Source organism: Notothenia rossii (genome assembly GCF_949606895.1).
Source record: "Notothenia rossii genome assembly, chromosome: 1".
In the NCBI taxonomy this organism is placed as follows: domain Eukaryota; kingdom Metazoa; phylum Chordata; class Actinopteri; order Perciformes; family Nototheniidae; genus Notothenia; species Notothenia rossii.
The window spans coordinates 36889337-36911247 of record NC_136912.1 but is presented as its reverse complement, the minus strand read 5'-3'; the positions used below and the strand labels follow the sequence as shown (position 1 = coordinate 36911247).

At 41.3% G+C, this 21911-nt stretch overlaps 1 protein-coding gene across 10 annotated transcripts in view; it reads left to right on the top strand.

The window, feature by feature from the left end:
* Nucleotides 1-201: 201 nt before the first annotated feature.
* Nucleotides 202-21911, top strand: part of ctnnd1 (catenin (cadherin-associated protein), delta 1) — a 44603-nt gene continuing 22893 nt past the window's right edge. For 3 of the 10 annotated variants that reach the window (XM_079652736.1, XM_079652733.1, XM_079652737.1), the window contains exons 1-9: nucleotides 233-331; nucleotides 10775-10922; nucleotides 13653-13727; nucleotides 13964-14089; nucleotides 14321-14601; nucleotides 15141-15231; nucleotides 15998-16191; nucleotides 17223-17484; nucleotides 19367-19438. In XM_079652736.1, the coding sequence (XP_079508862.1) occupies nucleotides 10782-10922; nucleotides 13653-13727; nucleotides 13964-14089; nucleotides 14321-14601; nucleotides 15141-15231; nucleotides 15998-16191; nucleotides 17223-17484; nucleotides 19367-19438 (1242 nt within the window). In that variant the 5' untranslated portion in view covers nucleotides 233-331; nucleotides 10775-10781. Of the gene's footprint in view, nucleotides 332-364; nucleotides 577-945; nucleotides 1194-10774; nucleotides 10923-13652; nucleotides 13728-13963; nucleotides 14090-14320; nucleotides 14602-15140; nucleotides 15232-15997; nucleotides 16192-17222; nucleotides 17485-19366; nucleotides 19439-21911 lie in introns of those variants that run through there. The other 7 variants (XM_079652738.1, XM_079652739.1, XM_079652735.1 and 4 more) reach the window with 6 other exon arrangements.

Here is a 21911-nt window from a genome sequence, read left to right as displayed (position 1 = left end):
GGTAAATGCAATTAGATTAACGATTCATTTCACGTTTTAAATTGTATTTTACATTTGGTCTATTAAAGTCAAAAGCCATCCCAAATCCAATTATTGTAACGTTTTTTGTTGAAGTGATGTAGCCAATCAACAAAAGCTCTCCTACGAATTAAGAATTATAGAAAGTAATATTGCCGGTATGTCAATTTATATTTCAAAAACGTCCCCCCCCTCTCCTCCTCCATGCTCTTCTATTCCCTGCTGCCGACCCCCACCTCTTCCCCCCAGCGGAGAGGAAGAGCAGAGACAAGTGAACAACAAGCCAAGGCAAGGAAGATAGGACATTACAGAGGTGGGTGTTTTCTCCTTCTTCTCTGAGAGTCTCTCGCCCCGCGGTGTACACTTCTCTGTGCAGTTGTTCGGTGTTTGCTTGACCACACCGAGCTGTTTTTGTTGCCTCATCTCAACTCTTCTCCGGGCTGCGGCTCTAGCTTCGGATAGTGTCAGCACAGCAGCAGCAGCGGCTAGGCTAGGCCTGAATCCACCTCGCAAGCATTTATGGACTTTGAAAAACAAGCCTAACATTCTCCAGAATTGGTAATGGCCTGTCTTTTTTGTGTCAATGGCCGGTACTGCTGTTTGGGATTTGTTATGTGTGAATAGAGTGAATACCTTTTTATTTTGGGGAACTTGTTTGTTTGTAAACGGAGCGTTAGCAGGTTAGCTAAAATAGCACGAGCTAACTCAGCTAGCACTGGTGTATTCCGGTCGTTAGCTTGATGAATAACTTATCTAGAGTGAGACTTCGGGAAAAGTTATACAGAACCAATACATGCAGTTAAAATTTTGTTGATATCACGATGATTAAATATGCTAATTAACCAGCTAATGTAACATTGAAAAGCTACTGTAGCAGTCTTACATAAATGGTCTAGTTTACGTTGTCTGGAATAACGTCATGCCATAACATGTCGAGTGTTTTCTATGTGTTGCGTTTAAACACCGAGGCAGCAAAACTTCTGCGCTAGTTTTTTACCGAGCTACCCAGGTAATTAAGACAGGTGAGAGTACACGGAAGTGACCGGCCAGCCCGCCCCGTCACAGACCGCAAGTTAGGAGTCAAAGTCCAGCCTCGGTTTACTTGACTTTCCTATTATGTATTCTACCTGAGACGCCCACTCTCTGCGGACAGGGAAGCTGCAAGGTGCGTTCAGGTGAATATGGGGGTGTATTTGTCGGTTTATTGTAATTTTTGTTTAGGTATATGTGTTGAAAATGTACAGTGGAGACACACTGTTTAATGTTTCAGCAGCTGTCTTTTGATGTGGTCTGTAGATGAAGGCAGGAGTGGTGGTGGCGGTGGAGCTGCTAGGGCGGGGGGAGAAAAAAATAAGCAAGAACCTGTTGTGTGGGTCTGGAAGTGTGGGGTGTGGTAAGGTAGCAGGCGTGATTGTTGCTTCATTATTCAGTCCCTTGTCTACTTCTCAATTTACAGTTCTTTGGTGTGAACGGATGCTGTATTTCTCAGAGGCTAAAATCTGTCTTAGTGGAGCACTTAGACTGAAAGTAGCAAGCTTACTCTATTTCTTAATTTCTGGTTGAGACATTACACAATAACAATACATAAGCAAACATGAGACACGTTTGGCAGCTTCAAGTAACTGTGATTTTTCGATTTTCATTGGTACAGTCAGCTGATTGATGAGTTTCAGTGCATGACTGTCACACTCATCTAAATACCCAGCAGGCATGTCTGCTTTTTTTTTGTTGACCTGCTGGAACAGAGATGGGAAAGATTGTGAGCAAGTTTGGACATGCAAGTTTTTCAGAAACGTCCTCTCAATGAGATTAAAAAAGGAGGGGCTGAAAAAAGTTGTGCATTTCTTTTTGATGCCTACTGGTGCCTAGAGTTTTTTCCGAGCCATTTTGTTTGTGGGGGCTGAAGTCTTGCTGCTCAGCCAGTTGTTTTAACCAGGGCTATCATTTGTGAGCCTCTGTAATGACGGGCTTTCAGAGCACTCCACGGGTGTGTCCCTCTGACACACAGAAGCTGGAGTTTTGTTTTATTTGCTCCTCCTCCCTGTCGGTTTTCTCTCTCTCTCCCTTCCTCTCTATACCTCCAACGGTTACACCTGCAGTCTGTGTTTTTATTTGAACTGTGAGCACGGCTTTCCGTGCAAGGGCGGACGTGTGAGAAAACAAAATCAGAGTGCACAGATTTATAAAGCCGTGAAGCAAAACTGTCACACTGTACCCTCCCTCAATGTTCATGGTTAACTTCCTTGGAAAGGTTGCAAGTCATTTTGCACTTTTATGGTCCTCACTGCAGCAATTTATTTGACCCACTTCCTTGTTAAGTGGTAGCCACACTCTGATTGCAAGTCACCACTGGGAAATCTTTACCAACTGCTGAGTGCTGGTTCTTAGTTTGCCTGGCTGTTATCATATATGAAATGGCTGGAAATGTTCATTATTTGTCAAGCTTTTACATGTGTTTTGAAATGATACTAATATATTATGGATTCTGGTTATGGTAACATCTCATCATTGATTGAAGTTGAATTAAAGACTGATTCCTAGATGAAGAGCTGGTTTATGTTGACTAAATCTAGTTTGATGACTTGTATGATTTAAAAAACGGGTAATTAATATTAGTTTGTCATGAGTGGTTAAGTCAATCATAAGAAGATTCCAGGAAAACAAGTTCAGTTTTTCAGGTCGGATTGTTGTTCGATGTATCCTAATGTATATTTTTGTTATGATTTGTTGACTTTTGATTAACTTCAGTAACATTTTCCATAATTTGATTAATACCAGTGTTTCCATGGTATATTTATTTCAAACGGATCTCCTAGTGCCCTAATATGTTTGACACAGTACCAATATTAATAATATGATGGTATGAGAGATAATGTCTTACCCTAACATGGGTGGTTAGCCATGCAGACACGGATTAATCTTGTCCTTCGATCAATTATAAAGGATTATGACCTATTGACAACTATAGACATTTGTTAGGTGAAATAGGCCTGCACACTGCTGGAGGTCAAATTCAGTATTAATTTGGTGTACAGTGTTTCCCACATACCTGAAATATAAACCTTAGGAACCTATCCATGTGATTTTAAGTGGTGGTGGACCTCAAATCCTCTAGGGGTGTCCGGGGGCATGCTCCCCCGGTAAGATTTATTTTTTATTTTGGAGTTAAATGCATCAATCTGGTGCATTTTGAGGGGAAAACAAAGAGACTAGATCTATGTGAACACCTACAGTTGTGCTGTGGAACATCCAGGTGCTCTTTTGCAAACTTCAAACGTGCAGCAATGTTTTTTCTGGACAGCAGTGGCTTCCTCCATTTTATGACCAATTTATGCAGAAATCCAGGTAGTTCCAAAGGATTCACATACTTTTTCTTGCAACTGTATATGAAACGGAACTGTATACATTTCAATAATCATAAAATCATGGCCATAAACAATAACATCCCATTTCCAACATGAAAAAAAAATTGAAACTTGTTTATTTATTTTTGGTTCATTTATAGTTGTGAGTGTGTCTGGGTTCCTGAATTAGCCTCTCCTGTCCCCCTCCTCTCCTCCCTTCTCATTTGAGGCAGCAGCAAAGACTAGTTTTAGCTCTCAACCAGTTTTAAAAGTTACCTTTTTTCACCTAGTTAACTTTTTTTTTAATTCATGTATATTTGACTAATCACTACCCCCTCAAATGGAAATATGTGTTTACATAAATTGTGACCAAACCGTTTGAGACCCACTGAGAACTTAGACTAAGTTAACCATCTAAACACTCAGTCCTTTACCTCACCTGAGCTGAGGTTATCCCGAGCTTGAATGACACACAGAGTAGGGTTGAACGATTAATCGATTTTAAATCGAAATCGCGATTTTAAATGATGCACTTATCAAATCGCAAAGCCTGCACATTTTTTTAACATTCTTTTTTTCCCCTTTTTTTTTGTGTGTGTCAGTCATCCACACCAATCAGAAGTGTTGTGCTGTGCTCCACATGTACCAGCCATTGTTAACAAATCAGAAGTGGCCCATGATAGAAGGTGAAAGACAGATTGATCCAATCACCTGCCAAGTATTTTTGAAAGTGCCTGCCCTTTCCAAATGGCTTCCAATGGAGCTTTCCTAGATGGTTTAATGAAACAAACCATCGGAGTCAGGTTAGTAATGCTCCATCACATGTTTTACATCTATTACAGGGTGAATCTTAAACTGAAGCTTGACTTTAAAGCAACCCAACGGAAGTTTCATGTAAGTTTAGTTATTTCACTCGTAGCTCGGGCTGCAGGGGTGCTAGAGACGGGAGCATGTTGATGCGACCTTCCTAGCTGGCGGAGATATGGCCGCACTTTACAGTAAACTTCCGTTGGGTCGCTTAGAAACAAATATCGCAAATCGCAATCGCAATATTTGTCAGAAAAATCGCAATTAGATTTTTTTTTTTTCAAAATCGTGCAGCCCTAACACAGAGACCAATCAAGGGCTCTGATTTATGATCTGTATGACAGTGGCCATGTCGGTAGGCCACATCATGTAGACAGCCAGTCACCCTCTGTGAGGCAGTCAGACCCACATTTGCGCAGTGTTACGTACACAATACATAACAAATAAATAAAAAATTCTCAGGCCACTTAACAGGCCAGGCCATCGGGAAACCCCGGTCCTCCTGATAGCCAGTCCGGGCCTGGGTACAGGAGGCGTAGAGCGAGGGATCACTGTCCACAAGTTAATTTGATCGCAGATAGCGTTGTGGTCGCGGACGGATACAAGTTAAAAAAGAAAATGGGTCACGAAATATACTTGGGCGGCCGTTAATATACCTGGGCGACCCGCCCAAGTAAAGTCTATGTGTGGGAAACCCTGGTGTAATGAACAACATGCGTTTATTGTTCATTTCCCACAGCGAAACATTCAGCGGATCAGTCTATCAACTGAAAAATAACAAACAACATTTTATACTGGTAATAAATAAATGATTAAGCAAGAACAAATACCAAACATTTTCTATTTCTATCTTATTAAACATGTGGTTTTACTTTCATATCAGTTTATATCATTGTTAGTTCAATATCTTGGACTGTTGGCTTAGCATGTTTCCTTTTTGAAATGGGCAGAAATCAACCATGGATTTATCAAAAATAATAATCAATTGCTGCCCTCATTGGACAGAATATTTCACCCAAACAAAAGGTAAGTCCATATCATGTCTTAGGAGGAATTCATTTTTAATGTGGGCATGATAGCAATAATGTAGAGGCATTTATGGTTTATTTCCCAGCTTAAACTAACTTATATCACATAAATGTATTAGACTTGTTGAATTTAATTTCTAAGCTTTATCGTGATATAATGATTATATTGTTTATAATTATTTATCCAGCCTCAGATCATCAATATATCTCTTTGCTTCATCTAGGTGGACATAGACTTAAATGGTTGCCCCGTTTTTTTGGCAGTTTTTTTTGCTCTGAGCTCCAGTTGCCTGCACTTTTCCATCCTCACTAAGAATAGTAAGTTGGCGTTCTGTAGACAGCTGGCCTTGCAGCGGTCCCGGAAAAGTGTGAGTGAATGAGTGTAGGTGGGTGTGTGTGCATGTGCAGCTACCACACTAGGCCACATGGGAGATAGCTAGCTAGAGAGAGAGAGAGAGAGAGAGAGAGAGAGGGGGGGGGGGGATGTTCATGGTTTCATGTTAGGACAGCAAAGGCGGTAGTGTTTGGACTAAAGCCAAGGTTAACACACAAAACACACAGCACACAAACAAAGGCCAAATCTCTCTTGTGACCATTCAAATGAGGCTGAGTCAGCGGAGCACTTGGCCAAGGTGTGTGTGTGTGTGTGTGTGTGTGTGTGTGTGTGTGTGTGTGTGTGTGTGTGTGTGTGTGTGTGTGTGTGTGTGTGTGTGTGTGTGTGTGTGTGTGTGTGTGTGTGTGTGTGTGTGTGTGTGTGTGTGTGTGTGTGTGTGTGTGTGTGTGTGTGTGTGTGTGTGTGTGTGTGTGTGTGTGTGTGTGTGTGTGTGTGTGTGTGTGTGTGTGGAGAATATGATATACTGCAGTCACAATACTCAGAGGGGCACTGGGTGATGGACGAAAAGACTCGATGCGAGTGTGTACTTCAAACTTTTCAGTTAGTAGTCGACACAAATGAGCAGTACTGAAAACTGTACCTTAATTTTGACAAATAGCTTTGGCTATTCTTCCTGGTGTCCACACACATGCACTGCAGTCAACAGATATTAAGACACTAGTCACATGAACACAACAAATGTAAAAAAGCACAACAACACAACGATCAAGTACGGAAGTGAAACAAAAAGGATCCTCCTTTTTAACCATCATTAAGCCATACACGATATTAATAATCACACAATATCTCAATAATTAATCTAATACTTTCACAAATAAATAGTAATTCATAGCAAATATAATTCTGCAATTTGAATATTTGTCTATCCTGTGCTTTCATCCATATTTTAATCCAGGACAAAAGTAATGTAATTTTAATGCTTTAATTTGCCAATGTTCAGCCAATTTAAGTTACTTTGTAAAATTTGGGTTGGTAGTTCAGCAACCCATCGTGTTACATTAATGTAGTTAAGTTAAAAGTACACATTTTGACTGTAAAATGTGGTGGAGTAAGAGTATGCGTAGCCTAAAATAAATGTAAATACTGAGTACAGGACAAGTACATGAAGTACAAGTATGACAAAATAATAGTAACGTACAATACTTGTAGTAAATGTAATTGGTTATATTCCACTGCTGCTGATAAGTGTGTTGGTGTTTGGCTCTGGACTAAGTGGCTTAGCGACATAATTCCACAACTATCCCATTAGCAGATATGATTTAGCACTGCGGCTAATGGCCTTCCAATAGCTCAATGACTAATGTGCTGGCTTTAAGTGGCTAAAGCCATTTCTAACTCTCTCACGAGAAACTGCTCCCTGCCACAAGAATGTAAATGGCGGGACTCACATAGCTGTGGAGGTTGTGTGTGTGTGTGTGTTGCACTGAGGTACTAGACTAGAGACTATCTTCCTCTCGCTATCAGAGAAGTGTTGATGTTTTGATAGAGCCGTGAAGAACAACCCACAGTGTGGTATGTCGACTTATCTGATGTACGGTGTCAGGCTCGGTCCCTGATGCAAAACTTGATGCCTTCTATAGACTTACCTCAAACATTTATTTGTAGTTTGCTGCCACATCAAGTTTCCTTTTTGTGTTTGGGATCACAGCCTATACCCAAACCCTAGTGGTGAAGGAATGAGTCTAAAAACCTTGAAATGAGTTAGCATTCTAGTACTTTCGGTTCCCTCGTCCTAAAGTCAAAGCGTTTATAAATGGGTTTTTGGTTAGATGCCTAAAATAAGGTTGGTGGTTTACACTAGCTTAAGAGATGTTCTCCCTATGTCCCTTGACATGAATAATGTCTGTAAATACTAGGGATGCTCCGATCAGGGTTTTTGGGGGCGATCACCGGAATTAGAATTGGCCGATACCGATCGCCGATCCGATCATAGGGTGGGTGGGGGCTATGGGGATCTTCCTTTTAAAGTGATTAAAACTCAGTTAATGGGGCAAATTCTTATATTGCTTCAGTTTATAATCGTAACGGATCGAAGTTCAGATTCATTTTTCAATAAATGATGCGCTTCCACAAACAACATAATTATTACATTCAAATGAAGTACATTATTCAAGTTTACATCAACTGGATAATAACACGGGAGAAATGAGCGGAAGCGCTCTCTTTTCCTCTCCCCCTCTCTCTCTCTCTCTCCTGACAGCCCGTCAGTATCTCATGCAGCTCGCTGATCCTTTAATGAGTGACCCGACAGTGAAGAATAAATATATTTATAACAGTTTAGCTTGTTCCAGAGCTAGATAAAATAGCTAAGTGTGTTAGGTCTAACTCTTGTGTGTGTTGCTCCGCTCACCGGTTCGTCACAGCGGGTGGAGCTGCAGGATTTCTGCTTCACACACGTTGCATACCGCTATTTTATTGTGTTTTTCGGACACCTTGAACAACTGCCAGACTGGTGAAGCCATTTTGGTGAGCTTGTTTTGCACAGAGAAAAGTGTCTTGTATTTTGCGCCATCTGATCGGCTCTCACGATTGGCCTTTATAGAGAGCACCGATCGATCACACTATTAAGAGTGAATATCGTCCGATAACGATCGGCGGCCAATTGATCGGAGCATCCCATGTCAATACCCCACTGGTGATTAATGAAGCTTGTGTCATAACAATGACAGTTGCTAACTAGTGACTAAATAAGACTAATATTTCAAGTTAAGTTTTAATGTACTCTTAGCTTTTCACAGGGGGTTACTTATACCCACTTGAGATCATTTTAAACCATCTATCCATTTGTGACCATTATCCACTGAAGAGGCACTTTGTCTGTTTGTGGCCGGACGCCCTGATAGAGTCAGAGAAAGTAATGGAGCCCACGCTCTCTTTCCAGGATTAAGGTGTTTGTCTGGGAAGAGCAAACACGTGCTAGTGTTAGAGATGGAGGTCAGCATCACAATGAGAGAGTGAAGGGCTCCCTTATTAGGACAGCTTCCAGCAGCTGAGACAGGATATAGCACGCTAAATCTCACTGTGGAATGTATGACAATGGAGCGTGAATGCCTGTGCTTCTGTCCTGAAGTGTGTTTTTACCCTTACACAAATGGAAAAGAGAAAAGTAATCGAGGTTATTATCGTCAGCTACGCACAATTGCCACCTTTTTATTTAGTCTCTGACCCACATACACAATCACTCGGCCTGCTCACACAGATGCGTGCACACACAAACTTCATACAGGAGTCTTTGTTCGCTTGGCCTAGTCCTTTAGGGGCACACGGACAGCAGATTTGATCTCCATGAGTCACTGAACTTTTGAAGTAGAAAATGTATTTAGCCCTGGTTTGGAGATGAGCCACGCTCATGTCATCCCGTTATTAGACAGACACTGTTCAAGGAAACTTCCCCCGATTCGTCATTCAAGGCAAAGTCTGAGAAAATACATTTTGTCATTGTCTTAATTTGGTCTGTAGTGATGTCTGCTTATTATCATGACTCTGTCTTAGGTCATCTATGGCATGTTTTTAAGCGGCATTGTATTCCACATGTTCTCTTTCTTGCTCATTTGTACCCTAACTGAGTGAAAGGACTTAACTTTATTCGTGCAGAATGGATCATTGGTGACTCCTGAGTGAATGCTTCCACAACTAGCGGTCTTCTAATTTACCTGCTTGTTTTGAAGTGCCTGTTGCGTTCACTTGGAACAGAGTGGTGTCAATCAGCACAATGTTACATTTGAACAATCATTAAACTCACCATGATAGGAAAGTGAAAGTTCAGGAGGTGGATCAGACCGGTTCCACCAACTTTTGAAAAGTGTGTCAAAGTTTCTGAATTATTCCTGTTGTCTGAGATCACCATTGCTTGATTTGTTTGTTAGAGGGAATGCACCTTGGATTATACATTTGTTTGGCACTATTGTGCAGCTGGTTTTGTCTATAACATTCAAATCAGTTGTACGGTTGGCAGCTACTTGTTGTTGTAGCTCGTAATGTTTTATCAATGGAAGCTATCCCATGCTGCCGTAGCTTCTCATTTTATCGGGTTAATAGATTGAAGTCCAACGCATATATAAGGTAATTGAATTGCTGCACCTTTATGACTTTACTTCGGACTCTCTTTTGCTTTTAGTTTGTAGAAGTAAAAGCAGTAAGGCCTTAAATAATTTGACCTAATTTAATCTGTGGTTACAGTTAACTATCACGTGAAAAGAAATGCACTATTATACCTTGTGGGGTATAGTAAGTGTATTACCAATAAAGAAAACTAAAATAATATTTGAAAGGAAAGACATTTTTTGGGGCATTTACAACATTCATGGGGAACTTTAAAAAAAAAAAATGTAAATGTAGCTTAAAATGAATTAAATTGTGTTTTATTACGATAGTGGTCTTAACTGGTAAATCATTGTATTTTATCTTGGTGTCAGTACTTGCCACAATCAAGTATGTTTTTGGGCCATTCTGATTCTTCTTAGGGTAGTTAAGCCCTTTTGCCTCTCAAACTGAAAACGAAAACATCTCCTGCCAACTCTTCTCTGAGCTCGGGGACGCTCCTCCCAATTAAAAACACCTCTTGCGTCTTACGCTCTGTAACTTGATGGTGCGATGCCTACTCGATAACTCCCCTGAATGCTCTCACATTTTGCACTCGTCTCCCCCTTCCTTCCGCACTTTCTCTGCACCTTGGAATGAAAAAGTGTTAACAAGCTTGGCGGGCTGCTGCAGCAAAAAAACCTGCTGTAATCGTCTCGCATCTCACTTTTTCTCTATTTTTAACCGTGCAATGCAGTAGGTGAGGAAACGTGCCGGAGATGTGATGGCTTTGCTTCTGCTGATGCTGGTCCCACCTTGAATTCTCAAGAAGCTCTTTCTTTGTGCCTGCTGTTCCTCTTGCTCCTGTTCTCTGTACTCACATTTTCTCTGTACCTGCGTCTTTATCTCCGCAGTTCTCGTTTATCTTCCCTTGCCTTTCCTGCGTCAGCACCTGCTGCTTTCCAACCTTTACATTTCAACTTCATTAGCACCTCCCAGATTTTCACTGTGCCACAGCTCTTCTGCCTTTTTATATCTGTCTACATGGGTGATTTATATATCTGTTCTTTAATGAAATCCCGCTGTTGGTTTGAATCTCTTCTTCTCTCTGGTGTTGACCTTTGTCCTGTCCTGTCCTGTGCTCTGATCTGCTCTGCTCCCAGCGTGTGAATGGAGCAGTGTGCGAGTACGGCCTCCCTGCTGGCCTCGGTGCGGGAGCAGGAGAGGCAGTTTGAGATGCTGAGCCGAGCTCTTGAGGAGGAGCGGAGGTCGTGTGCCGGCACCCTGCCCCGCCCCCTCCCCAACATGCAGGTAACATGGAAAAAACTCCCCTCGCCCCATTCCATTTTTTTCCCTCCATCACGAACATTTTCCATCGAAAAACGTCCCTCGCATTAGGGCTGCTCGATTATGGCAAAAATCATAATCTCGTTTATTTGGGTCAATAATTGATATCACAATAATATAAAACGATTATCCATTTACATTGGAAAAAAATGTGAACAGCATGTTTTTAACAGTTGATTACCCTGAACTTTAAGTGTAATTCAACTGAAAAACCAATACAAATAATTAAAAAAATAATAATAATCGTTTTATTTCGATGATGTTGTTTTCATAACCGTTGCAAGCCAAACCGTTGCAAGCCAAAATCGTAATTGCGATTTAAAATACGATTTAATTGAGCAGCCCTACCTCACATTCAACCTTGATCCGAGCAAGTTCATCCTATGTTTCATCTCCATGGTCACCTCCATCCCTTCTGTGTATTCTGGCTGTATTGTAGTGCATAAACCAAACCTGCTGGCTAGGTTAAATGTAGATAGTAATGAAGCATGCTTGAATTTTCGGTTAAATAAAGGATATGCAGCTTCCCCAGAGTGGTGCAGAGATATTTGTAAGCCGACCTGGAAGTTAGAATCGCAAGTGGTCCCTCAACAAAAGTCAAAGGGATGTTTTACTGGATTTTATTATATATCTGAAAAAATATCTGTGCCACACATTTTGTTCAGCAGGATAATCTCCACATATTAACAACAACTAATGTTAGGCTATAAATAAAACTACATCAAAGCTTTTTGGGGTTTTCCCTTTCGTGTAGTGTGTTATTTAGTTTTTCAAAATGCATCCATGTTAATGGCCTTCAAATGCTAAAATCCCCAAATTCCCCCCAGAGGGAGTTTTTTCTCCCACACCTTGTCACAGTAGAGGCACAGAATACAAATATTAACTTGAAAAAGAGCACATTATCTCCTCTTTAAAAAGACTCGACTTGGACAGGAAGGAACCAGAATTGGTTGCATTTGAACTCATTTCTGGGTTTTAGGACTAATTCCTGTACCACTCTTTAGTTTTCCTGAGGAGGTCCTTTGCACCCTCTGTTGCTCCTCGCGTCTTTTGTTGATCAATGTTTTTCCAGCCTCCAACGGTTCCTCAGTATTGTTCTCATTCAAAACAAAAGTCATTGCATCGTCATCCTCTCCCTTCACCAATACATCTTTACAACCAGCTGTAACTCATCATGTTTGTCTTGTCCGTGAGAGTTTGCATGCAGAGCCATGACTTGTTTAACATTTTGTATGTTGTGATATTGGCCTTTTCTGGACCATCATGAAGAGTTAACCTTTGTAGCTACAGTATGTCAGCCATCTGGTTTTTCTACGATTCGCTTTCATGTTCTGGAATAAGGAAGACGTCCTTGGCTACTTTTTTCAGCGGGAAAAAGTCCGTTAACTGGTTTTCCTTCAGTCCTGTTTCATCAGCTGTGAATCATTGGGTAAAATCTGAGTCCGAGTGTGTAGCTAATACCATTTGTTTCACTTTTTGCTTACACACCCTGTGTAGCATGCATGAGTCATATACCTGGTTCAGGCACTGTCGAGTGACTTCATACTCAGACAGGCACACCTACGTACTCTCGCTCATTCTTTTACTTCCTTTTTGACACATTCTACTATTAGTGTGCGTGAATAAACTGGCACACTAGCATACTTTTGGCCCTTAGGCAACCTTTGAAACAAACAGGACTCCCTCACTTTCTGTCTTTGTCGCACATGCATGTGGGCAGGAGGACACATTTCAGCCCCAGGTAATTCTGGAGGCTGATAAGAAGCAGAAGCATAGTATGTGTGTGTGTGTGTGTGTGTGTTCGAATGGGACAGAAATGTAGCCTATGCAACTCTAGTCCTTATCTCTGCCGTGTGTGTTTACATAGCCCAAAGGCTTCGGCATGCCTCTGCCACTCTCCCAGGCAGCGCAACACAACCTGAGTCTCCACTGACAGGTTCCCACACGCTCACATCTGCCATCACACACTTTCTATTCTTCTCTGAGTCCTTGCCTGAATTAAAGTGTGTTCATATACCAAAAGTATAAAAAAAAAAAAAAAAATAGATTTAGGCAAAGAATGTAATTACGAGCAGCATTCACTTGTTTATGTTTTTAAGATTGAGAATACAACATTACTGTCAGTATGACATGACTGTATGCTATCTGATCACAGAAGGGATCTACCCCCCTTAACCCCCATGTAGTGGAGATAAGAGAGGTGCGTAGGTCCCCCTGTGGCTGGAATGGGAAGTTAACACCCATCACCACTCGCTAGCTGGACATGCCGGTGGTGTGGAATTTGTTGTTTTTGTTTGTCTCTCTTTATGGGTCATTATTCATTACTTATTACTTCATCTTTTCATTGCATTTTACAGTTCATTCACAAGATTGTCGGCTGTCATTAAGAAGTTGCTTGGGTTGAATAATTGAAATAAATGTTTGCTTAGTGATTATTTTCATTGACAATTCCTAGTGTAATTTATTTGAGTTGTATCACTGTAAGGAAACACATGTAATTGAGTAGCACAGTAATCATAGCACTGAAGCCTTACAGAATAAAGCTGGCTTCACTTTACTGTACATGAGTAGCCTGTCACTCTGGACACCTTTTAAACTGCTCAGTCCATGTCGTGATGTGTTCAGACACGTATAGTCATTCCAAGCAGTGATTGTGTGTGCTGGATTCCCCTCATGTATGTTTCTTCTCTTCAGAACGGTCGCATTCCTTGTGATGCAGACATAGAGAGGCTAACACTGAACGAGGGTTACATCAACGGGACACATCACGTAAGCATATTCTGAAGACAACTTTTTCTTTCCGTGCTGTTTAATTCCTAAAAACGTAAGGGCTGCCATATACACCAGGGACCAGGGTTCAAATTCGGCTTGGGACCACTTGCCGCATGTCATCCTCTCCGTCTCCTTGTCTCTAAAATAAAGTCACTTACCGCCCCAAAACTATTAAAAAACATATCCTTAATAAGGCCTATATTAAAGTTTTTTTTCCACTGAAATATGTGCAGTTCAGGATGGATCCTGGACAGATGGTGCAGGAGACGTACATGGTGCAGGAAGACCCTCAGGAGGCTCCACCTGTTATCTCCGTGGAGACCAATGAAGACGGGACCACGAGGCGGACAGAAACCACGGTAACTTGAGAGGATAAAAATGGAAATGACTAATTGACTATATAAGAAAAATAGTTTTGAGTTGCATACATCCGAAGCCCAGAAAAACAGATACACATTAGCTCCTGCTGTCAGCACATGTCACATTATTTGCAAATATGGCCTACATACATTGGTGCATCTTTACTTGTAAGTGACATCATTTTAAGCTTACATACTAAATGTTGTCTCTTCACCCCTTCGCTGTTTCAGGTAAAGAAAGTAGTAAAGACCACTACCACTCGCACAGTCATCCCCTCCGTGTCAGACACACTGTCCCTGGATGGGGGGGGTTCAGTGACAGGAATGAGTGCCTGCACTGGACCAGTCTACAGACAAGCACAACCAGCTGGACCCATGGATTACCCCACTCACACTGTGCCCCGCAACTACCACTATGGACCGCCAGCGGGCTACGAAGACTACCGCACCGGGCCCCCGTCGGAGGCCTACACCAGCCTGAGCCGGGGGGCGCGCATGGACGATCGCTACAGGTACAGTTTGTTGTTGAAAGCCATCAAGAGAATCTGAATACTTCATTTATCCTGAGGGCAATCAGGGTTTTGTGATAGTTTCCTACTTTAGAATCAAATAAAATGCAAAGATATATAACATGTTTTAATTGGTGGTGGCTCAGGGTTGAAATAGGCCTCTGCCAATAGGAGCGGCAGTGGTTCGATCCCGACACATGCTGTCCGTACGTCAAGTGTCTTTCTGCGAGATACCTGCTCCTGTAGGCAAATCTATGGGATGGAAAAGTATCCAAGTTGCTTTGGATAAAAAGAAGAAGAAAATAGCATCAGATAAATGACGTCATGTAGCGTAACATAAACAAGTTAAATTAAATAAGAAATAAATAAAACTGATTAAAATATTTGTATTGACATAAGAGGTCAAATATGTGCACGTTATACTCTTTAAGTAGCAGTAAATGTGTATTACAATATATACCTTGGTGTATGAGCATTAAAAAAGACAAGTAGACTTTGAAACTTTAGACTCATCTTCTCTGCCCCTCCCTCCCCCTCCCCAGACCGGTCCATCCTGACGGTTACAGAACTCTGGATCTGAACTACAGAGCCGTCAGCAGGAACCAACTGGACCCCTATGCTGCTCAGCCTCAGGTATGATCAACAATCAGCAGCTCTGACATGCTTTCACCTCTCTGAACCTGGAGCAGAGTCTCTGGGTTTTACTGACACACTCCTCCCTGAGGCCTCTATGGAAACACACTTATTACACTATAAATCATAACAATTATACAATTCAGGTTCAATTCCTTTCACAAAAATTGGATACAATCTTTATTAATGAGATATTTTCAGGTGACCACAAGTGTTGCTATTATAAGAAAAAAATATGCTACACATATCTAACTATTCCGACTTTACAACCTCCTGTGCGTCCTCCCCTCTCTGCTTTATGTAAACAGCCTGCAGTTCAGTTTAAGTTTAATGAGCTTTTATCACATGACTGTCTGTCATAGCTGAGTCATTCGTGACTTCCCAGTTGCTCTAAGGTGTGGAGAATGTTATGTTTTCACAAGATATGGTGTCTGGAAATGAGAAATGTTATCAAAAAGTTATTTTGATACAAAAAAATCACTATTTTAGAAATAGATTTGTATGATTTTGTTCCTGACTAAAGCAAGGATAATTATATGTTCAAGGAACGTTTGAATTTGAAAATTTGTTTTGCTAGTTTCAGACTATGATAAATAAGTCCAATAAAAAAATCATCATCGTTGTTGGGTTCAGAGGGTTAATTGTTATCTGACACACTAAATGCAGTGCTTTGCTTCCATGCTATATGTAGTGAACACATATGCAACCCGTAGCATGGGTTTACCAGCAGCATTTGACTTGTATAATTTATTGTGTCCCTGTGAAGGTCGGGCGTATGGGAAGTGCCGTGGAGCTCTCCTCCATCCCCAGGTTTGTCGCGGAGCCGTATGGTCTGGAGGACGATCAGCGCAGCATGGGCTACGACGAGCCCGACTACGGCATGGGACACCAGATGCATTACAGCACCGTGCCCCGCAACCTGCATGGCTACCAACATGGGCCCCCCCCACGCAGGGCTGGGTAACACATGTTTTTTTTAAGTGACACAAAGAATTATGATTCTATGTATGTATAAGAGTGATGTTGCGTCCCGTCCACAAACAATTATATTTGAGAGAAACGTCAAAGTAAAGAGAAAAATATATCGGATTTATATGCGACAGGTGGAAGTGATATTGGCACACCAGAAAGGGCAACGTTTTTTTTTTACCAGACACAAGGAGGCCACTGGAAAGACAAGACAAGACAAGAAGACGTGAACAGATATTGCCGTACTATAGGATATTGTATCTTTGAAAATAAACTGCACAAAACAACGTTCTTGCCTGAACTTCTTACCCTTTTCCCTGCGTAAGATTCTGGTGCCTTAGCAGCAGTTCACATTTTGATTTAATTTTCAGTTTTATTTCTTTATAGTTTTGCAGCTAAAGGCTGCCGTTTAGTAAGTAATGTTATTCTCTTAATTCTCCAATTCCAAGTGTGTTTTTATTGCCTTTATCCACAAAATATCCTCACTACATCAATATATAGGGAGGCGTGTGGCGCAGTGGGCTAGTGCACTGGTGTTCGGATCAGGGGGTCACAGGTTCAAACCCCACTGCAGTCAGCATGTCACACTTCACCCCAAATTTCTCCTGCGGAGATTGTCCACAGTATTGAGTATGTAAGTCGCTTTGGATAAAAGCGCCTAACAAGTAACATGTAATGTAATATAGGGTTTTTAGTCTAAAACATGTTGTTATTGCAGCGGACTCTAAGGAAATAACTCTGTATAGTCTACCTTCACCCTAACACAGTAACAGTTAGACAGTGCAACCGTAGGAACATATAATATTGAGAGTTTCCAATTGTTTTCTGGTTACGTTTTTAGCTTTTTTAGTAAACGACACACACCTTGTGTATTCAAAGGTAGTAGATTTTTGTCACTGCTTTCTCCCAATTTCTATTACATATGATTTTGGGCCCTAGCACAAACTTTTTTACACTTTCCCTCTCTGCTTGAATTGTTGGATGTCTATTTTCCCTCAACTCATATTCTCCTTCCTCCTCAGGAGTTACGAGGGCACGTTGGATGGCGACATGAGCGGCCCAGGGGACCAGTACTACTGGGGAGCCGGAGCCCCACTGGCGCAGGGGGAGAGGGGCAGCATGGCCTCGTTGGACAGCACTCTGAGGAAAGTTCCGGGTCCCGGCCCCGGAGGCTGGCGTCAGCCAGAGCTGCCAGAGGTCATCGCCATGCTGAACTACAGGCTGGACCCCGTCAGGAGCAACGCAGCGGCCTACCTGCAGCATCTCACCTACAAGAACGATAAAGTAAGAAGTGCAAGCGTATATGTTTATGGTTTATATCGTATCCAGTGTGATTTAGACTGGACTTTGACTCGGGGTAATTTGATGGGGAGTGCAGAGGTCAGAGCACCTTCTCTCATGACTAAGGATGATGAGTCATGTGTCTTCTATGCTTGATATGGGCATGTATGATGGAAGAGCAAGACAGTCTGTTGTTTTTCTACCAGAGTGGAAGTAAAATAAGCAGTAGATGGATGGGTAGAATACTTCATTTAAGAAAGTTTTCAGAGGAAAGCTTTTTTGATTGCTTTTCTCTTATTGGATCATTATCTATCTGAATCAAAATACTTTCCTTTCCTGGGGGGAATTGCGTTTTATCACAGTTGCTCTATTTTCAAATGAAAAATTATTTTAAAGAGAAAAATGTAATATGGTTGAAGTTTGAATGTGGAATTAAAAAATGTAATTCATAACTCAGAAACAAATATTTATATATAAAAATAGGAAGCTTAAGTAAAGTGTCCAAGCAAATCAATCAATAAAAAAAATGGATTGATTATTTAATAGGAAAGTTTCCTACCATCAACGCAACATAAAGTTTCTTCTGCCTTTTCTCTGTTAACGGCATAAGGCTCCAAAGTTGTTGTACTGACTAGAGAGGCGCTCATGTGAATTCAGGACCCCCCGCAGTTCGTTTTGTCCATAGGCTATTCTAATAAAGTTTATTTGAAGATAACACACTGCTGCATCCTCAATAGTGTGGACAAAAGAGAGCCCCCCCCCCGGAGCGGAGCAACAAAACGGAAATTAAGAAGCAGTTTCTTATGGCGCGCTATGCATGGGGCCCCCTTGAGGAGGTTTCCCGACATGTCGTTTGTTTGTTTGTAGCCTTTATTTAACCAGGTGAAAATCCCATTGAGATCAACGATCTCTTTTTCAAGGGAGACCTGCAGCACATTGGTTACACATAAACACAACAGAAAACAAAAAGGACATCAATACAACATAATTACAGGGGTATACATTAGCAACCTATTCACAATGACAGATATCTAATAACATTTCATCTATCCGAGCTTTAAAATGATGCAAGGGAACCAAAATGCTCAGTTTCAATTTGTTTTGCATAGTGTTCCAAGCTAGAGGAGCAGCACACATAAAAGCTTTAGTACCTAAAACAGTCCTAGCACTTGGCACATGGATTAAAAACACATCCTGGGATCTCAGGCAATAGCTACTTGCCACTCTCTGTGAGATCAGAGAGCATATATAAGTTGGTAGTTTACCCAACATGGCTTTATAGAGAAACATGTACCATATCTTTGCAGTAAATTAAAGGGTGTTTCATGTGGTCGTTGCTGTGGACCTTCTTAATCTACCTTCTATGGGGGCCCCCTTCTGGTCCAAGCACTCTCTAATCACTAATCTCTCTCTCACGCACGCACGCACGCACGCACGCACACAACATACAGTATGATGGCTTGAACTAGTGGGAGAAATGGCACTGTTTGTCTGTTGCCAAAGCCTTGAACCTTGGCAAAAAAGGCATTCGAAGCATTAGGTAAACTTGCTTTTTTAATATTTTTCACGCTCGAGCACACAAGTAAATATACATGCACGTTCATTCTCACAGCGCGTCAGACACAAGAACATATACATTAATTTACATCAGAATCAGAACGTTTTTATTTTTTTATTTTGTATAATTTTTTTTTCTTTCTAATGGGACAAAGGGTTCGGTCCGGATTGATTTTTAGTTCGGTCCGGATTCGGTGGTCCGGGGTTTGAGAAGCCCTACAGTAGAGGAACAAAATACAAATATGAAACCTGAATATGAGCATTGAAGGCCGCTTTAAAGCAGCCCCCTTCCACATCTCCGCTTTATGTCCATTCTTTTGTTTTCCAGGTCAAGACTGATGTGCGTCGAATGAAAGGCATCCCAGCACTCGTCTGTATGCTCGACAACCCAAACAGAGAGGTGAGTCCTGATTCTGTTCATTCCTTATTCAATAGAAGGGTATTTGGACGGGACTAGGTGGGGTAAAAGAGAAGCTTAAGGGATGTAGTTTATTTGTTAAGTAACAGTGCGTGTGTTCATTGGACTCAACAAAGGAACTAGAAATAAGCATTAAGTGTTTGACATCTCTTGGTCAAATCCTGTAGGTCAACATTTGTGCTAAATATGGTTTTAGCCAAAACATTCTGTACGTTTTTCTTTCTCCATGATTCCCTTTCATTTAGCAGAGGCTGTGGCTAGGTTTTGCTGATCTTAGTGTGGGCATTACCAGACAAACCACATCATGCATTCCGTTCTGAAAGCAGAGAGACATCTAAATTTGACGTTACATGCTCTAGAGCAGGGGTGCCCACACTTTTTTGGCTGGTGAACTACTTTTGAAATGACCAGCTCACCGAGGTCTACCAACCAAAAATAGAATTCCAAATTGCAAGGGTTGCTGAATAACACGTTTTATTTATACATGGGATAACTACAATAGGGCTGCAACAAACGACTAATTTGATAATCGATTAATCTATAGATTAATGAAATGATTAATCGACTATTCGGACTATTACTGCCTTGCACAATTTCTCAAACGCTCTTATTTAGCCATCAACTTTTATATTTAGCTTGAGGTTGTTTTAGGCATGTGGAAACTAACAATGAAGACAATAAAGATGAATACTTGATTAAAAAATACATAAATTATTCAATTAACTAAACAAACTGTGAACAAAATTAACATAGCTTTTTATTAATTAAATAAATAATATTTCACATCAAAAGAAATAACAATGTTTTACAAAATGGTATTAAATAATCTGATGACAGAACTGTAAACAGAATAGCTGAAACTTTAACAAAAATAAAGAGTAACTCAGTTACCTCTAATCATTAACCCATGTTTGTATAATGTAGTTAACTCCGTGTGTTGCTGCTAGCATACATAACACCTGACGTAAACGTTACTCGTGGATGGGGGGGCTACAGCGCTACTAGAAAGACAGTCGAACCCGGTGCATTCCTCCGTCAGAATGTGGTGCACTTTTGCTAAATGTTTAGACAAATTGCTCGTGTTACCGCCCTTACATGCTAAACACTCTTGGCAAAGAGCATTTTCCACCTCAAGACGGGTAACATTTAACCACACCTTGGAGCATTTCTCTCCGCCATGCCCGCCGTTTGTTCCTGCATGTAGCAGCTGCGTGTGTGTAAACTGCCCCGCCCCCTCGCACACAGACGGGGGAGAGAGAGATCTCGTCTCGATTGGAAAGATCGAAAATACACCGACCATAGACGCATTTGTTTGTCTTTTTGCATGTTAGAAACGAGTTGGCGACACTAAGACTGCGAGATAATGTTTTTGTAGCAATAATAAATGACCTTTCTCTTTCTCAACTCGCTACTCGGAGGGAAGTCGCTGTCATATGCCTCTCCACGTTACCTTTCTTTGGCAGAGCGACGCTTGCTTTACAAATAAGACAAATAACCTTTGAATGTGACATCACAACAAAATATTCTTCCTCCCATTCTGGGTGGAAGTGGTATATTTTTAGCTTGTTGCTCGGTCCCGCACTCATTTTGTTGTTTGTCTCTTGTTTGCCTCTTAATTTGAGTTTTCCCGGCACTTGACTGATTTTGTATCGCTTTGCATTCTGGGTTAACAGACTGGAAAGCGATAGGTCGATTTTCCTGTCAATCAAGAAACTCCTGAATTAAGTGGCAGGGAGGCCAAGGGAGGAGGGATCAAAACCTGTTTTGTCTATTTTAACGGAGCTGGATTTTTTTTTTTATGAAGGACTCGCGATCTACCAGCATTGCCCCTGCGGTCGACGTACTGGGCACCTCTGCTCTAGAGCCAGGGACAAGTTTGATGTCTGAGTGTGTCGGATGACTTACTGGCTGGAGAAATGGGTCAAACAGCGACTGCATCTTGAGAACGTTTCTCATTAGTCTGTCGTATTTGTGTGGGCCCCTCAGGGTTTTGCAGTTGAGACGTTAAGCTCATTCTGATCCTATGGACCGATAAGACATACTTCAGATAATTCACAGATATAATGCATCTGACATGGTCGTAAACCAAGAGACAATCAGGCTGTTGCATCTCAGTTACACTTAGATTGATGAGTTTTATTTCACTAAACTATTGGACTGTTTGTTTTCATGAAATTGAGCCCTAAGGTAACGAGAGCTTCTCTTGAGATGTATAGGTATTTTGGTATTTAGAAAAAACTAACAGATTTTTCCCATGAACATTTTTAACAGAAAACTCCGATAATAGTCATGTTAATTCAGAAAAGCATGCATTACGTTTAAGTATGTGGCCGACTATCGAATATAGATGATGACTTGCACGAGTAGAAAACCTCAGAGCTGTGTAATCAGTGATGTACAATCTACCATAAAGACACGCCACTACTGCACTACTACTCCTACACTGAATCCATGT